Here is a 17003-nt window from a genome sequence, read left to right as displayed (position 1 = left end):
ATACTTTCAAAGCAACCACAAACTGCTTCTCAGCTTCCCATTAACTCTAATGCAAGAGGTAAATCTCTCTTCTTTTGTCTTGTATCCACAGCCAGGGCTGCCGCTGGCAGCTCAGTTGAATGAGGTACAGAGGCTGTCATAAAAGCATCCCTGTAATTGTCCCCTCGGGACTCTGTATTTACTCCCCTAAGTTCCTAGGAATACAATGAACCTGCTGTCATTCAGCCTAATTGGGGGAAAGCCCTGTGTGAATTTGTCAAAGGTCTGAACTATAGAACTGAAAATGCAAATGCTGTTTTATTATAGCTAGATCCCCCACTACACAAGTTGAGGCTGAATTGATTCATATATACTCGATTCAGCTTGGTAGTTGTGCTTCATGTTTCATTCCTTCATTCATTCAGTAAGCATTGATTAGATGTCTCCCAAGTACAAGGCATTGTGCCGGGCACCGGAGATACGAAGACAAAATAGTCCCGGCTCCGAAGGAATTTACAGTCTATTGGGCGGACACAGCAAATACATACAAAGGAGATATGAAGTGATTTAGGGGGAGGAGAGCAGTGGCAACCAAAGAAATCTGGAAGGGCCTCATGTAGGAGATAATTATCTGAACTGAGTCTGGAAGTGAGCTAGGGATTCCTGGTTGCTGTGGTGGAAAGAGAAGACATTCCAGGCATGGCAGACAGTTCATTGGTTAAAGGCCTGGAGTCAGGAGGTAGAACAGGGTGTTGCTTGGCTGTCCCAACTTGGGCAAGTCAGTTGACCTCTTTGGGCCCCAGAGCTTGATGATAAAGAGTTGAAAATACTTAACTGAGGGGTTTGTATTGTCTCCTGGGGCAGGAAGTAGTTAGTGAAGCTTTTTTGAGTAGAGGAGTGTAGTGGTCCTACCTGTGCTTTAAGAAGATCAGTTTGGCAGCTGCCTAGATGGGCACTGGCAGCCTGTCAAAGTGTGCCACAGATTTTTGGCAGCACAGACTGCTGTTCCAAAGGCTCTTATCACAATCACAAAATCTGGTTTTCGGTGGCTTGTCTTTCTCCATTTCTCACCTGCCCCTTAGGTGTTTGGTGCCCTATGGTACCCAAAGGCTGCTGCCTCCCGCCACCCATCTGCCTTCTCTTCCTCTCTCCCCCCTTCACAATTGTCCCACAAATGGCTCTTTCCTGCCCCATCCTCTAAAGTTATAGGCAAAGCAAAAGGAACCAAAGGAGAGGGAAAGAAAATGTCTTTTATAAGAGTCGTTTTCAGGTTCTGAGGAGCTATGATTTATGATCTCAGAACTATCATTGCTGCATTGCATGACTGTGAGTAAATGAGTTGACACCTCCACTTCTTTTGCTTTGTCTGTATGAAATAGGGGTGAAGATTAAGAATTCTAATTCATTTTGGGGGGGGTGATAGGAATTAACATAAGAACCCTGATCTTCTCTACACCCTCACATGTCACTAATTATCTCCATAGTGTCATAGAATTTTCCAAATGAAATCTATATTCACTTTCTTAAAAAAATTGGTAATTATTTGTTATAAGGGATGAGTCTTTGGGAAGGAAGGAAGCAAGGAAGGAAACAAGCATTTATTAAGTGCCTACTATGTGTCAGACACTGTGCTAAGTATTTTACTACTATTATCTCATTTGATCCCCACAACCACCCTGGCAGGTAGGTACTATCATTATCCCCATCTTGCACATGAGGAAACTGAAGTAGATGGAGGTTAAGTGACTTGCCCAGGGTCATACAACTTGAAACTGTCCGAGGTTGGATTTGAACTCAGGTGTTCCTTACTCCAGGCTTAGCATTCTGGCCACTGTACCACATGGCTGAAAGGGGGAGGAGGTGAGATTCAGGAGGAAATCTAGGTCATATAAAAACAGAATATGAAAATAAAAATATATTGATATACATATGTGTAACAGAGACTGATTTGCAATATTTTCAATTTTACAAAACCAAAGGAATTGACATATGGTATCATAGCTTCTAGGAGACAGTTAGGTGGGTCAGTGGATAGAGCACTGGGCCTGGAGTCAGGAAGACCTGAGTTCAAATGTGTACTCACAAATGTACTGGCTGTGTGACCCTAGGCAAGTCATTTAACCTCTGTTTGCCTCAATCTACTGGAGAAGGAAATAACAAACCACTCCAAGTATCTTTGCCAAGAAAACCTCACAGACAGTATTAGTGTGCTATGATGTACAGGGTTCACAAAGAGTCAGATGCGACTGAACAACTTATAGCTGTTTTTATTATGATGAAATATATCCTTTTCTAGACACATGACAACCGTACATCCCATAATAAGCTAGCACTGTTCCTTCTTTCTTATGATTTTCTCTTTATTTTCATGAAAATGAGGTTCTGGAAAGACTTCATAGCTTAGACTGACCTCTGTGGCTCTCACTTGGTATTTATGTCAGTGTATTAATACTAGGCGAGTATCAGTCAGAACAGAGAAGCTGAAAGAAGAAAACATTTCATTTAAACTGGCAGTCTGCTCAATTTAAACATAGGAATGGGGCAAGTTGTGTGTGTAGAGTTTTTGGAGGAGTGCCCAAAAATCCACCTCCTGTCCCTGAATATTTCCCCAGGCCTTCCCCTCATGCCTGAATTATAGCTGCTATTCATTTTACATTTATTCATTAATCACGTTAATTTACTGTGAGATGCTGAGAGAAATTTCTTAAGGTAGATTATTGTTCAGTTGTTTCACTTGTGTCTGGTTCTTCGTGACCTCATTTGGGGTTTTCTTGGCAGAGATACTGGAGTAGTTTGCCATTTTCTTCTCCAGCTCATTTTAGAGATGAGGAAATTGAGGTAAACAGGGTTAAGGGACTTGCCCAGGGTCACGCTGTTAGTAAGTGTCTGAGATCATATTTGAACTCAGGGAGATCAGTCTTCCTGACTCCAGGCCCAGCGCTCTCTCCACTGCACCACCCAGCTGCCCCTGAAGTGAATTAGAAGTGTGTAAATCAGAATCAGAATCTCTCTGTTGGAAGGGGCTTGAGGGGTTTCAAACCTTGACTCTTCTGACTCCCTCACCTTCTCTATGTGATCAGCTGCCAGATCCTCTCCTCTGTTACCCTCCTGGGTACTCAGCCCACCACCCTTGTTTAGGGGCTCATCACCTCCTGCCTGCGTTATTCCATAGTTTCTTCAATGGTCTCCCTACCCCCAGTCTCCCTCCCATCCAGTGCTTCCTTCACAAACCTGCTAATCTGACCACGTCACTGCCCTGCTCAAAAGCTCCAGTAGTCCCCAGTCGCCTCTGGGATCTGTATTAGGAGGGCAGAGTTTATAATCTCAAAGAGGATCATAAACATGTCTGAAAGGTTCGGAACCGCCGGATATAAGAAACTCTCAAAGTAGAAGGCAGAAGAATCAAAACATATATTTAGGCTCCACAGTAACCAACCCATGAACCAGCAACCCCATTTTGATATATTGATCAAAAGCTTCCAGGCCCAATATGTACGCCTTGAAAGAGTAACCAGGAGGCTACAGAGAAGCATGATTGCGTAAAGCAAAATCATGCTTCCCCCTCTATGGTAAAAAGATTACCCACTGGCCTGAAGTCTTTGTTCAGCTTCCTCCCGTAGGTCAGCTCTGCTACTGGCAGCTCCTGCTTCGGCTGTGGCTGTGGCTGTGGCTGTGGCTGTGGCTGTGGCTGTGGCTGTGGCTGTGGCTGTGGCTGTAGCAGCCTCTGGCTCCAACGGGAGCTGCTTTTAACCATTCAGCTTCTGCGGGGGTGTAAGGTACGCCGGGGAAAGCACAGGTTCTTTCAATCTGCTTAAGCAAGGTGAAGGGGTTGACCGGGAAAGCACAGGTTCTTTCCATCAGCTTAAGCAAGGGAAGCAAGGTGAAGGGGCCGACAAGCTTACTCCAGTCCAACATACAAACAGCATTCAGTTCAGGGGAAAAAGCCAAACTAGTCAAGGGCACTTGTTGACTAAGTGCTAAGGAGCCCATTTTTGGTTGCCAATACAGGATCATATACAAACTCCTCTGTTGGGCATTTAAAGCTCTTTGAAATCCATTTCCAGCCTGCCTTCCTAGACTTACTATACATTACTGTTCTTCTTACTCTGCATCACTGCCTACATTCTTTCCCCCACATACGGTATTCTATTTCTAGTCTCCATTCAAGGCAGACCAGCACCCCTGGCATACATTCCCTACTTACTTTTGTCTTGGAGAATTACTATCTCCCTTCAAGACTCACCTGAAGTGCCACCTTCAAATAAGGCCTGCCCATTCTGACCACTCCAATTGCCAGTGCCATTCCCCTACCAAATTACCGGGTATGTATTTTGCACTGGATGTATCTGTTTATGTATTGCTTCTCCCCAGTAGACTATAAGATCCTGGAGGGCAGGGACTTTCACTTTTATTCCTGTCTCTCAGTTGCCTATTAAGCACATGTTGAATGAATGGATTCTGAAATTCAGCTTCTTCAGCATCCTCAAGTGATTGCCCCTCTTTTCCTTGGATACCTCTCATGACAGGGAACCTTAGGAGGGACCTTAGCAGCCCAAACTCAACCTCCTCATTTTACAGATGAAGGCACTGAAGTCCATAGAGGTTGTGACTTGTTAGGTATCACATGGTTCATTAGGGGCAAGGCCAAGGTTGATCTTCTTTTCTGCTTATGATCTTTCCATCGTATCATGTCATATCCCACAGAGCTGTTAGTTATATTTCTGCGTGTGTGTGTATGATAATAGCAGGCATTTTCTGAGAAATGCCATCCCATCTTGGCTCACTGTGTTTGGGAAATTTCTTTTTTTTTCAGTCTTTGGACCTGGTTTGAAATTCTGATTCTGCCACTTGCTACCTGTGTGACCTTGGACAAGTCCATTTCATCTTCCTAGGGTTCAGTTCCTTCACCTGTAAAATTAGAAGGTTGGACCAAATAGTCTCCAAGGTTCCTACCAGGCCTAGAACTATAATCCAAAAGAATCCCAAAACAAAAAATCAGTAACCTATGAAAAAATAAGGAAATACAAATGCAGCTTCTAAAAATAGGATGATGTGACTACACGTGTATAACCTATGTGGAATTGCTTGCCTTCTCAGTGTGGCACGGGGGGTAGGGGTGGGGAGGGAGGAAGGGAGAGAATTTGGAACTCAAAGTTTTAAAAACGAATTCTAGAAATTATTTTTACAGGTAGCTGGGGAAAAATAAAATGCTCAATAAAAGCTTAAAGAAAATAAAATAGGATGATCAATGGTATGCTGGCTAGGAGACAGCTTTAGCTCTCCTGTGCCAGGCTCTGCCTCAGTTGATTAGATTTTGTCTATTCATCTCCCTGTATCCCTTCAGACACCAGCCCTTTGCTGTGTGGTGGAAGCTGATGCTTTGTGGTCTAGGAGGGAAGAAGGATTTGGGGGTTTTAGCCACTGTCTCAATATTCTTCCTACTCCTTTCCCCTTCCCTACGAAGTGTGTGATTGGCAGAGCTGAGAACTTATTATCAAAATAAAAAGTTATTATCAAAAGCTCTATTCAGGGGTGGGGAACCTGTGGCCTTGAGGCCACATGTGGCCTTCTAGATCCTCGGGTGCAGCCTTTTGACTGGGTCCAAGTTTTACAGAACAAATCTTTTTATTGAAGGGATTTGTTCTATGAAGTTTGGATTCAGTCCAAGGGCCACACTTGAGGACCTAGAGGGCCTCATGTGGCCTTGAGGCCATAAGTTCCTCACTCCTGCATGATCATTCTCTCTGTGACAGGTTCACTAATTTAGACCAACTTATAGCAGTGGTTAAGGACATAAATGGGTGCCTTTGATCCTGTTACATGCAAAGGTTCTCTCCTGCCTCACCTTTCCTTTACCATCCAGTTGCCTGGGGGGTGATGGAAGCCCTGTGCTTGAATGTGGACTGCAAAGGAGAAGACTTCCATTAGTACCTGGGCTCCTGCCCACAACCTTCCTATCCAAGCACCCAAGTCTCAGTGATCTCCCCTGACAGCATGCTAATCTCTTCCTGGCAGAAGACAGCTTGCTTGTACTGAGAAGTAGGAGTTTGTCATAAAGGGCTTGGTTGATGTCATTGGAAACGTTAACTGCTTTTCACCTACTGGAGGTAGTCATTGTGGCCCCAGGCGCTGTCAGCGTGGGAACCTGGGAATGTGGGAACTCGGAGGCAGGAAATGAGGCAGGTTTAATGAGGATTTGGATTGTGAATTTCTAACTTCTGTCATTTGATAGCACTTACTACTTGGGGGAAAGCATTGATGTGCATGGTGAAGCTGTTTCTCCAGTGTCACCAAAGACTTCTTCCTACCTTATAGAGGGCTGAAAGTTGCTGACCTGGATTTTTTTTGGGAGGGGAAGGGGCTGTAGGTGAGTATCTCTCTCCTTCCTTACCCTCTGGTTACCTAGATAGGGTCTACTTTAGGGTTTGGCCATTTGGGCAACTGGTATGCTAAAGATCTGGATGGGCTATCTATCCTGATTGTGTATTTAACTAGGTATTGAGATTTTGATATAGAGGAGAATGTTTTAGCCCATCTTTCACTATTAAGGACCATAGATTTAGAGATGAAAGGAATTTCAGAATCTAATCTAACCCCCATATTTTAAAGATGAGGAAGCAGGCAAGGTTAAACATTTGCTCGAGGTCACACAGGAAGTAAGTGGCAGAGTCTGGATTTGAGTTTGAATCTCTTCATCCAACAATCTCCACTCTTCCACAACAGAGACTTGTTTTCAGGAACATTCTCTTCCTGGGTGGTGTTAATAAAACATTCTACCTTCCTGGGGACATGTGCTTTGAGTAGCTTCTCTCTGTTATCTCCCTAACAAATTGTCCTTGAGCCTCTACTTGAACATTTCCTGTTATAGGGAGCTCTTCATTTTGTCAGCCTTAGTTTCTTTATCTGTAAAATGCAAGTGATCTTATGCTACCTATTTTACAGGGTTGTGATGGGAAAATGCTTTGTAGCTTATAAAATTCTATATAAAAGGTAATCTACTACTAATTCTATTGGTAGCTTGCTTTGGTTGTTAGTTCTCTGTAAAGTTGGGCTGAAATGTGTCTCTGCTTAATTTCTGTCTCTTGATCCTGGCTTTGTACATAACAGTCTTCCAAATATTTTATTTGAAGACAGTGACTCTCCTCCCCCATGTTGTCTCTTCGCTTGGCTAAACATCCCCATATGAACTGAACCCAAAACTCCTCTAAACTGGCTTTTAATTGTTCCTAGTATAACCCTTGTTTAGATGCCCATCATTATCCTGGTCATGGCCCACTTTCACACTTAAAATGTACAACTTAGGACAAGACATATTATTTTATATGTGATCAAACCCACCACACTCTGCTCTGGAGTTACCTCCCTTGTTTTTGCTCATTACTCAGATATTTAAATAGAACTATGATCTCACTGATTCGGGAGTTCCCTCCAGTGATAGAAATCTCAAACCTTGTCTGCCTGCCCATTCTGTTCCACTCTAGTCCATGTTCTCCCAAGGGCTTGCCTGCCCAAAGTGCTGGGAGTCCTCCCTCTCATGACAATGTGAGATGGTAAGTGGAGCTCTCTGGTCATCCACCTATCATCCTTTGCTTTTGCCATATGGCCAGCCCCTCTTTTCTTCCTATTCTTCTGAGTTCCTCATTGATTATATGTTGCAGCCTACTAACATCTACCATATACATCCCTATTGCCATTTTTGTGACACTTATCTTTGGTTCTTTAATTGCAGTGGTGCTCAGGTCTAGCTGTCATATACAATCACTAGGAAATGTTAATGCTGAAAAGATGGTACTTCAGTTTCGTGGGAGGTTTGGGATCAGTTTTTGCAAAGAAGTACAGCGTGCTCTCTTCCTCCTTTTCAACTCTGGATCCAGCTCACTGGCCATTTATATAGTCTGTCTCAGATAGATGTTGCTGTTTGTCCTTTGTTTTGGAAGAGGACCAATGCCATCATGGGGTGACGTCTTGACTTGTGTGTGAATTGGTTTTTAGTGAGGCAGAATTGCACAAAGTTGTCTGCCTCACTCTTTCTTCCAGAGTCATCAGAGTCCAAATGGCAGGGCAAAAGTCAAGATAACTGTCATTGGCCCCTGGGATGCAGTGGATCAGCTTGGCATCTTTGCTATCTGACCAGTGTCTAAGTGCTCAACAGTGGTTATTTCAGCTGCCTTCATGGCTATTGGAACAAATTGTTCTCATCCACCAATTCTGCAGAGAGAGGTCTTTACATGCTTGGGATAGACATCCCCTTAACTCACCGACAGGGCCTGTCACTTACCCCCCACCTGGTTTAGCCCATCTGCCAAGACAGTTTTACTGGGGTGTGGCTGCTGTACATCCTGCAGTTTTTTGGCGCTACAGATGAGAGTGGGGTGAAGGTGGCCACCAAAGGTTGATGAGCAGCCCTGAAAAGGACTCGGTAGGCCCTCATACCAGAGGTGCTAGTCCTCCCTGAACACCCCCATACACCCTGCAGATACATACACAGACACACACACATACACACACACACAGTTAGACAAACTCTCTAACATATGCCTCCAAATGCTTGTGTTAACACGGGCAATAGATATTCTTCAGCCACTTGGTCTTTGCTCTGTGGATGGAGAGGCCAAACTCCTTTGAGTGCTCATAGCTCTCTTCTAAGAGGCTCTCCAACACCATTGGGCTTAGTGAGAACAGCACAATGTCACCTGCAAACAGAAGCATCTGGAGGACGTCACTGTCCAAAGAAAGTCCTTCTTTAATCCAGACTCTGCATAAGCTCTCCACCAAGTGCAAACACCTTTGGTGATTATATGTCTCTCTATTTTATGCTTCACCTGATGTTCATTATCAGAATATCACTGAATGGCACTATTTTTGGTGTCATATCTGCCAAGCAATTCTTGGTGATCTTGATGTATGGGTGTAAGACTGCTTGCTGTAAAAGAGCTTTATGGTAGTGTTCTTGTTCCCCTGAGTCAAATGCTTTTTCATAATCCACAAGCAATAAACTTAATGGGATTTTATGTTCTTGACATTATAATTAATGAGTACATAGTGCCTGCTGTGTGCCAGGCACTGTATCTTTAAGTGCTTTACAAATATTATCTCATTTGGTTCTCACAAGAACCCTGGGAAATAGGTACATTTTACAGATGAAGAAATTAAGCACACTGGTTAAATGACTTGCCCAAGGTCACACAGTATCTAAAGCTGGATTTGAACTCAGGTCTTCTTGACTCTAGACACGGTAGTCTATCCACTACTCCACCTAGCTGCCTCTATAATAATTAATTGTCAGATGGTAAAGATGTAGTCCTTGGTTCAACATTGCTCACAAAAGCCTGCTTGTCCTCTGCTAAAACCCTTACTGAGGATGCCCTAAATTGGTTTATGAACTACTTTCATAAAGATTTTATATAGATGAGAAGAAGACTTATAGGTCTGTGGTTACTGGTGTTCTCTCTGTTAACCATGAATTATTTACTCAGATTTTGGTCATTACATTTCTGTTAATACAGCCTAAGATTACTAGCTTATTTTTTAGCAACCACACCACACTTAGGAGTCATATTAAGCTTATTAAAAGCTAAATACCTAATGTTTTTTTGCCCTACTTGAATAGTCGTTGCCTTTTTGTACCTGAATTTATATCTGCCCTCTGATGATTATTTCCTGTATATATCTCATTTGTACATAGTTATTTGCATTGTCTCCCCCATTAGACTGCCTTTTACCTTTCTTTGTATCCCAATCAACCTGGCACATGGTAGGTGTTTAATAAATAGTTATTGACCGACTGACCTGTACTTCTCCCAATCAAGACTTCCTCATTCTGAAACTGGATGAATTATTTATTCCAATTAAATTTCATCTTTTCATTCTGGGCACATTGCCTTCAATCACAGTAAACTGAGTTGGAAGGTTGGTAGCATGATCATGGTGCAGGTCGTGTGATTGAAAGACTAGAAATATTTAAAGACTAGAAATATTTATTAGTGTTATGTATGATTGGATTTTTTCATTTTAAAAATGTTTTATTGATGCATTATTCTTAATATCATTGTCATTTCCCAACGACTTCCAGCCCCTCCAATAGATCCCACCTTTATAACAAATAACTACAATCACGAAGTATAACGAAAGAACAACCTGGCTGTGTCTGGAAAGTGTGTGCATTGTGCTGTACTTACCCTCCACCTCCCCTCTGCCGAGAGGTGGGAGTCATGCTTTGCCTTCACCACTCTGAAGTCATGATTAAATACTCTGCCGATCAGAGTTTTGAAGTCTTTCCCTTTACAATTTGTGTAATCCTCTTGTCAGTTATTCTCCTCATTCTGCTTATTTAACTCTTAGTACTTGCAATCTCCCTAAGTTCCTACTATTTGTCACTTCATATCGACATTAGTAGTTCATTACATTAATGTATCACAATGTTTCAGCCATTTATCAACTGATGAGTATCTTCTTTCCTTCCACTTTTTTCCTAATACAAAAAGTGCTTCTGTAAATATTTTATGTATGTTTATGTACATATATACATAACCATACAAATGTATACAACTTTTTCTTCTTTGATCTTCTTGGAGTAGGTAAGTAGGTAGACAGATGAGAGATAGATGATGGAAAAAACACTGATTATTTTCTTCCTATGTTCTGGGTATGCCTAGTAGTGATGCTGCTGGGTTCAAAGTTGTATGTAGTTTAATTAATTTTTCAGTGCAATTCCAAAGTGTTTGCCAGAATAGTTGGACCAGTTTATAGCTCACACCAACAATACGTTAATATACTTTTCTCTTTGTAGTTTCTCTAACACTTTCCATTTTCATGTTTTGTAATCTTTGCCAACCTGATGGGTACAGCGTGAAATATCAGCATTGTTTGATTTATAGTTCTCTTATTAAAAGTGTTTCAGAACATTCTTTCATATGGTTATTAATAACTTGCATATTTCTTCTTTTTTGAAATTTTTTTGTTCATACATATCCCTTGAAAGCTTCTCTTTTGGGAAATGACACTTGTTTTTAAGGTTATCAGAACTTTATCAGAAATAGTTCTTGCAAAGACTTTTTCCTAATTAACTCTCTCTATTCTAATTTTAGCTGCATTGATTTTGTTTCTGCAAAACTCCAATTTTATGTAGTTAAAATTTTTCATATTATCTTCTCTAATTATCTCTATCTCTTGCTTTAGTTAAGAAGCTTATCCCTTAACTATGATTCCCAGGATGCCTCCTTCCATTATCTTCTAATATTTTTGTGACCTTTTGTATTTGGGTCATGTATCCATTTATAGCTTCTTATGGTAATTTTTGCCACATATTTTCAGTTGTCCCAGAACTTTTTGTTGAATAGGGAATCCTTAACCTTAGTAATTGGTGTTCCTGGGCTTATCAAACAAGTTTTGGATCTTACTATTGGTTCATTGGTCAGTTTTCTTTTTTTTTTAACCAATGTGTAGCGTTGACTATTCTTTGATTATAGTTTGAGATCTGGTGATGTTAAGGCTCCTTCATTCCTACTTTTTTCATTATTTGTTTTGAGATTCTTGATCTTTTGTTCCTCTCTCTAGTTCTACAAAGTAACCTCTTAGTATTTTGATTGGTGTAGGACTAAATGTACCAGTTAGTTTAGTCAGTAATGCCACTTTTATGTTGTCATGGCCCAACCATGAACAAAGATTGGGTTTGTTTTCATCATGCCCTTCTGTGGAACCTGACCCTAGACTATCTTTGTTAGCTATTCCTTGTTGAGTCACATTCATATAAAACAACTTTGGCTATTCTTGCTAAGTGAATGTATTCTTTGAACCTTTTAAGGAGCCTTAAGTACTTGAATTTTATTGGCTAAATGTATTATTTAGTCAAGCATATCATGTTGGATGTTGGGGATAAGGGGTAAGATGGGGAGGGATAAATGTCCCCACATAACTGTTTTTTGCTTTGGGCATTAGCAAGATTTTCATGAGCTCTTCTTTTACTTTGTCTGCAGTTATCTGGCTGATCAGTGCTGGAATGGCGGCTTTATCTACCTAATCATGCTACGCCGCATTAAGCGCAAGGCTCCTCTCCCTCCTTCTAATGGAAACAACAGCAACAGCTGTGAACCCAAAGCAACTCCTACCTCAGAGCCCAGCAGCCGTCTGGTGCAGAACGGGAAAAGAACAAGGAAGTTTGGGGTCATCTCCAGGTCATCCGTCAGCAAGGATGGTGGGGAGAGCAGGAACAGTCAAGACTCTGAGCTAGAGAATGGACATTATACCCTCATGGAGATGGGTGGCCCATCCCTGGAAGTGGATGACAGGACAGATGACCAATTGCCAAATACAGAGGTTCCTCTGGTCACAGGCCATTATAGACCTCGCCTGTCTGAAGGGACATCTGATTTCAAGCCTGCTGACCATCTGGCACAGGTAAGATTTGATTTTACCTTAGAAGACAGTGGTATGACCTAAAACCTGATGGTGGAGATGGGGGACAACATACATCTATGTATACCAGAGACAGCATGGTAGAGTGGATGGAGAAATGACCCCAGAGTTATGAAAACCTGGATCTAAGGCTTGTCTATGACGCATATTGGCTGTGTGACCCTGGACAAGTCACTTGACCTCTCAGTGTCCCAGGTGACTCTCTAAGACTGTCAAGTTGGAGAATATTGGGAGATCTTCCTTGGAAGAGAGAGTTTCCTCTCTGACAGCTCCCAAACCAATGACATCACAGGCCTAAATTGAATTTCTTATATATGAATGAAAAATGGCGAGGAGATGTCAACCCAGAGGTCTTGGTTGGGATGACTGGCCAAAGAACGTTTGCTCTTCTAGCTGGGTTTTTGTTGTTACTAGTGTTGCTGAGGTTTGGTTTTATATATGTGTGTGTATGTATGTGTATATGTGTATATGTATATATGCATATGTGTATATATGTGTGTATATGTGTGTATGTATGTATACGTATGTAAGTATACATATATGTGTGTATATATAGGTATATATATGTGCGTGTGTATATATATATATATTATTGATTTGAATCTATGATGCCATTGGTGTAGAAAATTCATTAGTATAGGGAGCAGGTTGGGGAAAAACACCTGCTACCAATTTCGATTGGCCACTCTTCAGCAGCTTATAGTTTTAGAGAATTACCTGAGGCAATGAAGAGGTTAAATGACTTGCTAAAAGGTCACGGAGACAGGATGTGTCAGAAGCAGCATCTGAATCCAGGTCTTCAGGACCCAAGACCACTCTCCTATTCTCTATGCCTTGCTGCCTTTCAGTGATCTATTAATGATGCCGTTACAAAATGACCTTGACTGGGGCTAGATTACATGGGGCACACCTGTATATACTACTCTTAAGTTTGTTTTGAAGTTGAGAAATCAAGCACTGAGCTCCAACATAGATAGGATGGCCTTTGCATTTCCTGGCCAGCAAATGAATTTGTTCCGACAGATGATCAGATAATGCAGAAAAGTTATATACTGCGTGCTGTGTTTGCCAGAGGAAGGATTTGTATCTTTCTATCATACTTTAGAAAAAAGAAAGAAGTCCCTACTTACTGCTTCTCCAGTGATACTCAAAGGAAGATCAGAATTATTGTGGTTCTGATGTGAGTTTCATGGGACCCAGATAAAAGAGTGGAGTTCTGATGCAGCCACATCATCATTCATCAGTGGCTGTCACCAGAGGAATCGTCACCATAAGGCCATGGATTTCTGGTGGCAGTTCAGAAGATGGCAGAAGAAACATCAAAGCAGAACAGTATTATCTGGCAGAGTACAGCCAAGCTCCAGGGACATAAACATCTGGTTTTGTTTTTAAGAGAGTTCAAAACCAGAAACATTTAAATGATATCGTATAGTTCATGCAGCTGAATTCCAGCAAAGTTAAACATGGAAGCTATGTACAATTAATACTCCCTCAGTTTATCCTCTCCACAATGCTGATAGGTAGATGCTATTATCGTCTTCATTTTACAGATGGGGAAACTGAGGCAGACAGAAATTTTTAGTTACTCAGGCTCACATAGCTGGTATGTGACTGAGGTTGGATTTGAAGTCAGGTCCAGTGCTGTATCCACTGTTTCACTTAGCTGCCTACAAATTATATGGACTCTTATTCCAGCTGTCATGACCAAGTTTGGCATTACATATAGGGAACACCAGAGTGCTACCTACCTGATGTGAGTAGAGGTCCTCTGCAGAGTTTTCCCATCCCCTAAATACTTCCCTGAAATTCCACCATTTGAGATAGGATTTTTTATTTTTGGTTAAAAAATGCAATATGCACACATACATATTATGTGTGTGTTCATATGCAGGTATTTTCCTTTGAATTCTTGTGTTTATGGATAGAGCATTGGTCTTGGAGTCAGGAGGACCTGAGTTTAAATCCAGCCATAGATACTTACTAGCTGTGTGACCCTGGGCAAGCCACTTAATCCTAATTGCATCCCCTTTCCTCCAATAACTAACTAACTTCTTATATTTATTTGGAATTTCGCACCGTCTTCAGGTGTCTCTTTTTTTTTCTCCATGCAAAAATTCCTGGAAAGGAAGTGCCTTTGCCAGGTAAGACCTTAACTTTGTAGTTTGAAGAGGCCTATGAAGTTATTTTCCTACCAGAGACTAGAATCCCCCTAAGGAAGGAACATATGGGGGAAAGGAATGGTGAATGGTGGAGAGACCTTCTGAGAACATGGAGACAAGACAAATTTTGCAGCTTTGTAGTATATGGGACCATGTATGTAGTGACCAATGGCTGTACTGAATTCAGTAGGAACCACCCAAATGACAGTGTTCTTTCTTTCTGGTCTTTGAGGAATTTTAGTTTTTTAGATAGTGCTTTGCCTTGTGCACTTTGGACACCCAGTAGGTGTTTGGAGAATGAATAAATTAATGAGAAGATGGACTAAATGTTGTATTTTAGAGTTACTTTCTGCCAACAGGCAAAAGAAATGGGTCAATGACAAGCAAAGAGATGTTGTTTCAGCCTTCACCTCATTTGGAATATTAAGTGACTGACTTTGATGCCTCATTTAACAATCCATTGAAGTGGGGAGAGGGGGAGAAAATAATGAGAAAAAACTGGGCAAAGGGAAAGGAATCCAGTGTGGAATAAATAAGTTGAGGTCTTTTTGTCTCATTTAATCCTCTGGAAGGTTAAAGCTTTTTTTTTTTTTTTAACAGCTGACTGAAGTAGGTTTTGATTTGAACTAATGAAGAGCCCTAAGGGGGGGAAAAAGAGCATTTGGTTCAAGCTATTTTAGAAAGAGATTCTCCTTCCTTTCTCTCCAGCTGAAGTTAGTGACTGACTTTCCTGAGAGTGTACAGGGAACATAGGACCATAGATTTAGAGCTAGAAAGGACCTTAGAGGACATTTAGTCTTTACTTGATGTCCCCCTCATTTTGTAGAGAAGAAAAAGGAGGCCTAGATATAGTCAAGTAAGAGATTTGCCCAGGGGAAGCTAGGTGGTGCAGTGAGTAGAGCACAGGCCCTGGGGTCAGGAGGACCTGAGTTCAAATCTGGCCTCAGACACTTGACACACTTAATAGCTGTGTGACCTTGGGCAAGTCACTTAACCCCAAATGCCCTGTCTTCTCCCTCCAAAAATATAAAATTTTTTTTTAAAAAAAGGAAAAAGAAAAAGATTTTTCCAAAGTCACAAGTGGTAAATGGATAGGCTTTGAGTTCAAGCCCTCAGGACTGCACTTGGAACGTTCTTCTGTTGTTCTACATGGTGTCTTTAATGCAAAAGGGAAAACAACACCCCTGGAACAAAACAGAGTCCGCCATGGGTTGCTCTAGTCACCGGTCTAGTGGAATGTCATGCACCCCAGCGCTGATTCAGGGCCACACTCTCTTCTTGTCAAGGCAAATGGCCCAGAGGGTTCATAATATGCAAGTAGCCCCACCTTGCCACATCACTTTTTACAATTTCCTTTTTGGAAGTCACACTCCTGACTCATTGTAGGATCGTAGATTAGGATCTGTAAGGGAACTTAGAGCCCACGTAGGTCAAACCTTTCATTTTATAGATGAGGACACAGAGGCCCAGCAGGATTAACAGAATTGCCCAAGGTCACATGCTTAGTGAACCTCAGAGGTGGGGTTTGAACCCAGGCCTCCTGACTCCAAGGGGCAGCTAGATAGTGCAGTAAGGACCTCAGTGTTTGGTACCTTAGACACTGAGGTCCTTACTTGAACTAAACTGTGCAACTCCAATAGGCTAGCCATGTTATTCGAATGCAAAACGTACACTTGCCAAAAAGACTATTTTATGGAGAACTTACACAGGGCAAGCACTCACATGGTGGTCAGAAGAAGCCATACAAGGATACCCTCAAGGTCTCTCTTAAGAACTTTGGAATTAATTGTGTGACATGGGAGACATTGGCACAGGACTAGCCAGCATGGTGTGCCCACATCAGAGAAGGTGCTGTGCTCTATGAGCAAAGCAGAATTGAAACAGCTCAAAAGAAAGGCAGGATGTGTAAGTTTGGAGCATCCACCCCAAATGTTCACATGGACTATTTGTGCCTGACCTGTGGCAGAGCATTCCGAGCTTCTGTTGTCCTGATCAGCCACAGTCGGACACAATGAATCTTGACTCAAGCATAGTGATGTCATTTTGGTCCTCTTCCAGAAGGAAGGACAACAACCAACCAGATAGTGCAGAGTGATGAGGTGCTTGTGCTTGGACCCTAAAGTCTAACAGCCTCTGCTTGGGTGCCTAAACACATCCAGTTCTCATAAACACATCTAGTTCTCAAAACATATTCTGTCCCAGGCTGTCTCTCTCTAGCCAAAGGGCAGCCTGCCCCAACTTATCTCTGCTTCTTCCTTCGTAAGCAGCTATGCACAACTATAGATTGATTTCTGGATGCTGATAACTGACTGAACACTGAGTCATAACCATATTTACTATTCACTGATCTTTCTAACATGTATCTTAGAGATAGTATTTTGTCTAACAAGACGTTACATGAGAAACTATTCCCTTTAGCTCCGACCCAGTGAACTTAGTGATGTTTCACAG

The 17003-nt window shown here is 41.8% G+C and overlaps 1 protein-coding gene across 1 annotated transcript in view; it reads left to right on the top strand.

The window, feature by feature from the left end:
* PDZD2 (PDZ domain containing 2) overlaps positions 1 to 17003 on the top strand; it is a 307428-nt gene that overhangs the window by 177557 nt on the left and 112868 nt on the right. The window contains exon 2 of the mRNA XM_036746331.1: positions 11955 to 12375. Coding sequence (XP_036602226.1) covers positions 11955 to 12375 — 421 coding nt within the window. The remainder of the gene's footprint in view (positions 1 to 11954; positions 12376 to 17003) is intronic.

This window comes from Trichosurus vulpecula, chromosome 1 (assembly GCF_011100635.1).
Source record: "Trichosurus vulpecula isolate mTriVul1 chromosome 1, mTriVul1.pri, whole genome shotgun sequence".
NCBI lineage: Eukaryota > Metazoa > Chordata > Mammalia > Diprotodontia > Phalangeridae > Trichosurus > Trichosurus vulpecula.
This window is presented reverse-complemented; position numbering and strand designations above follow the sequence as displayed.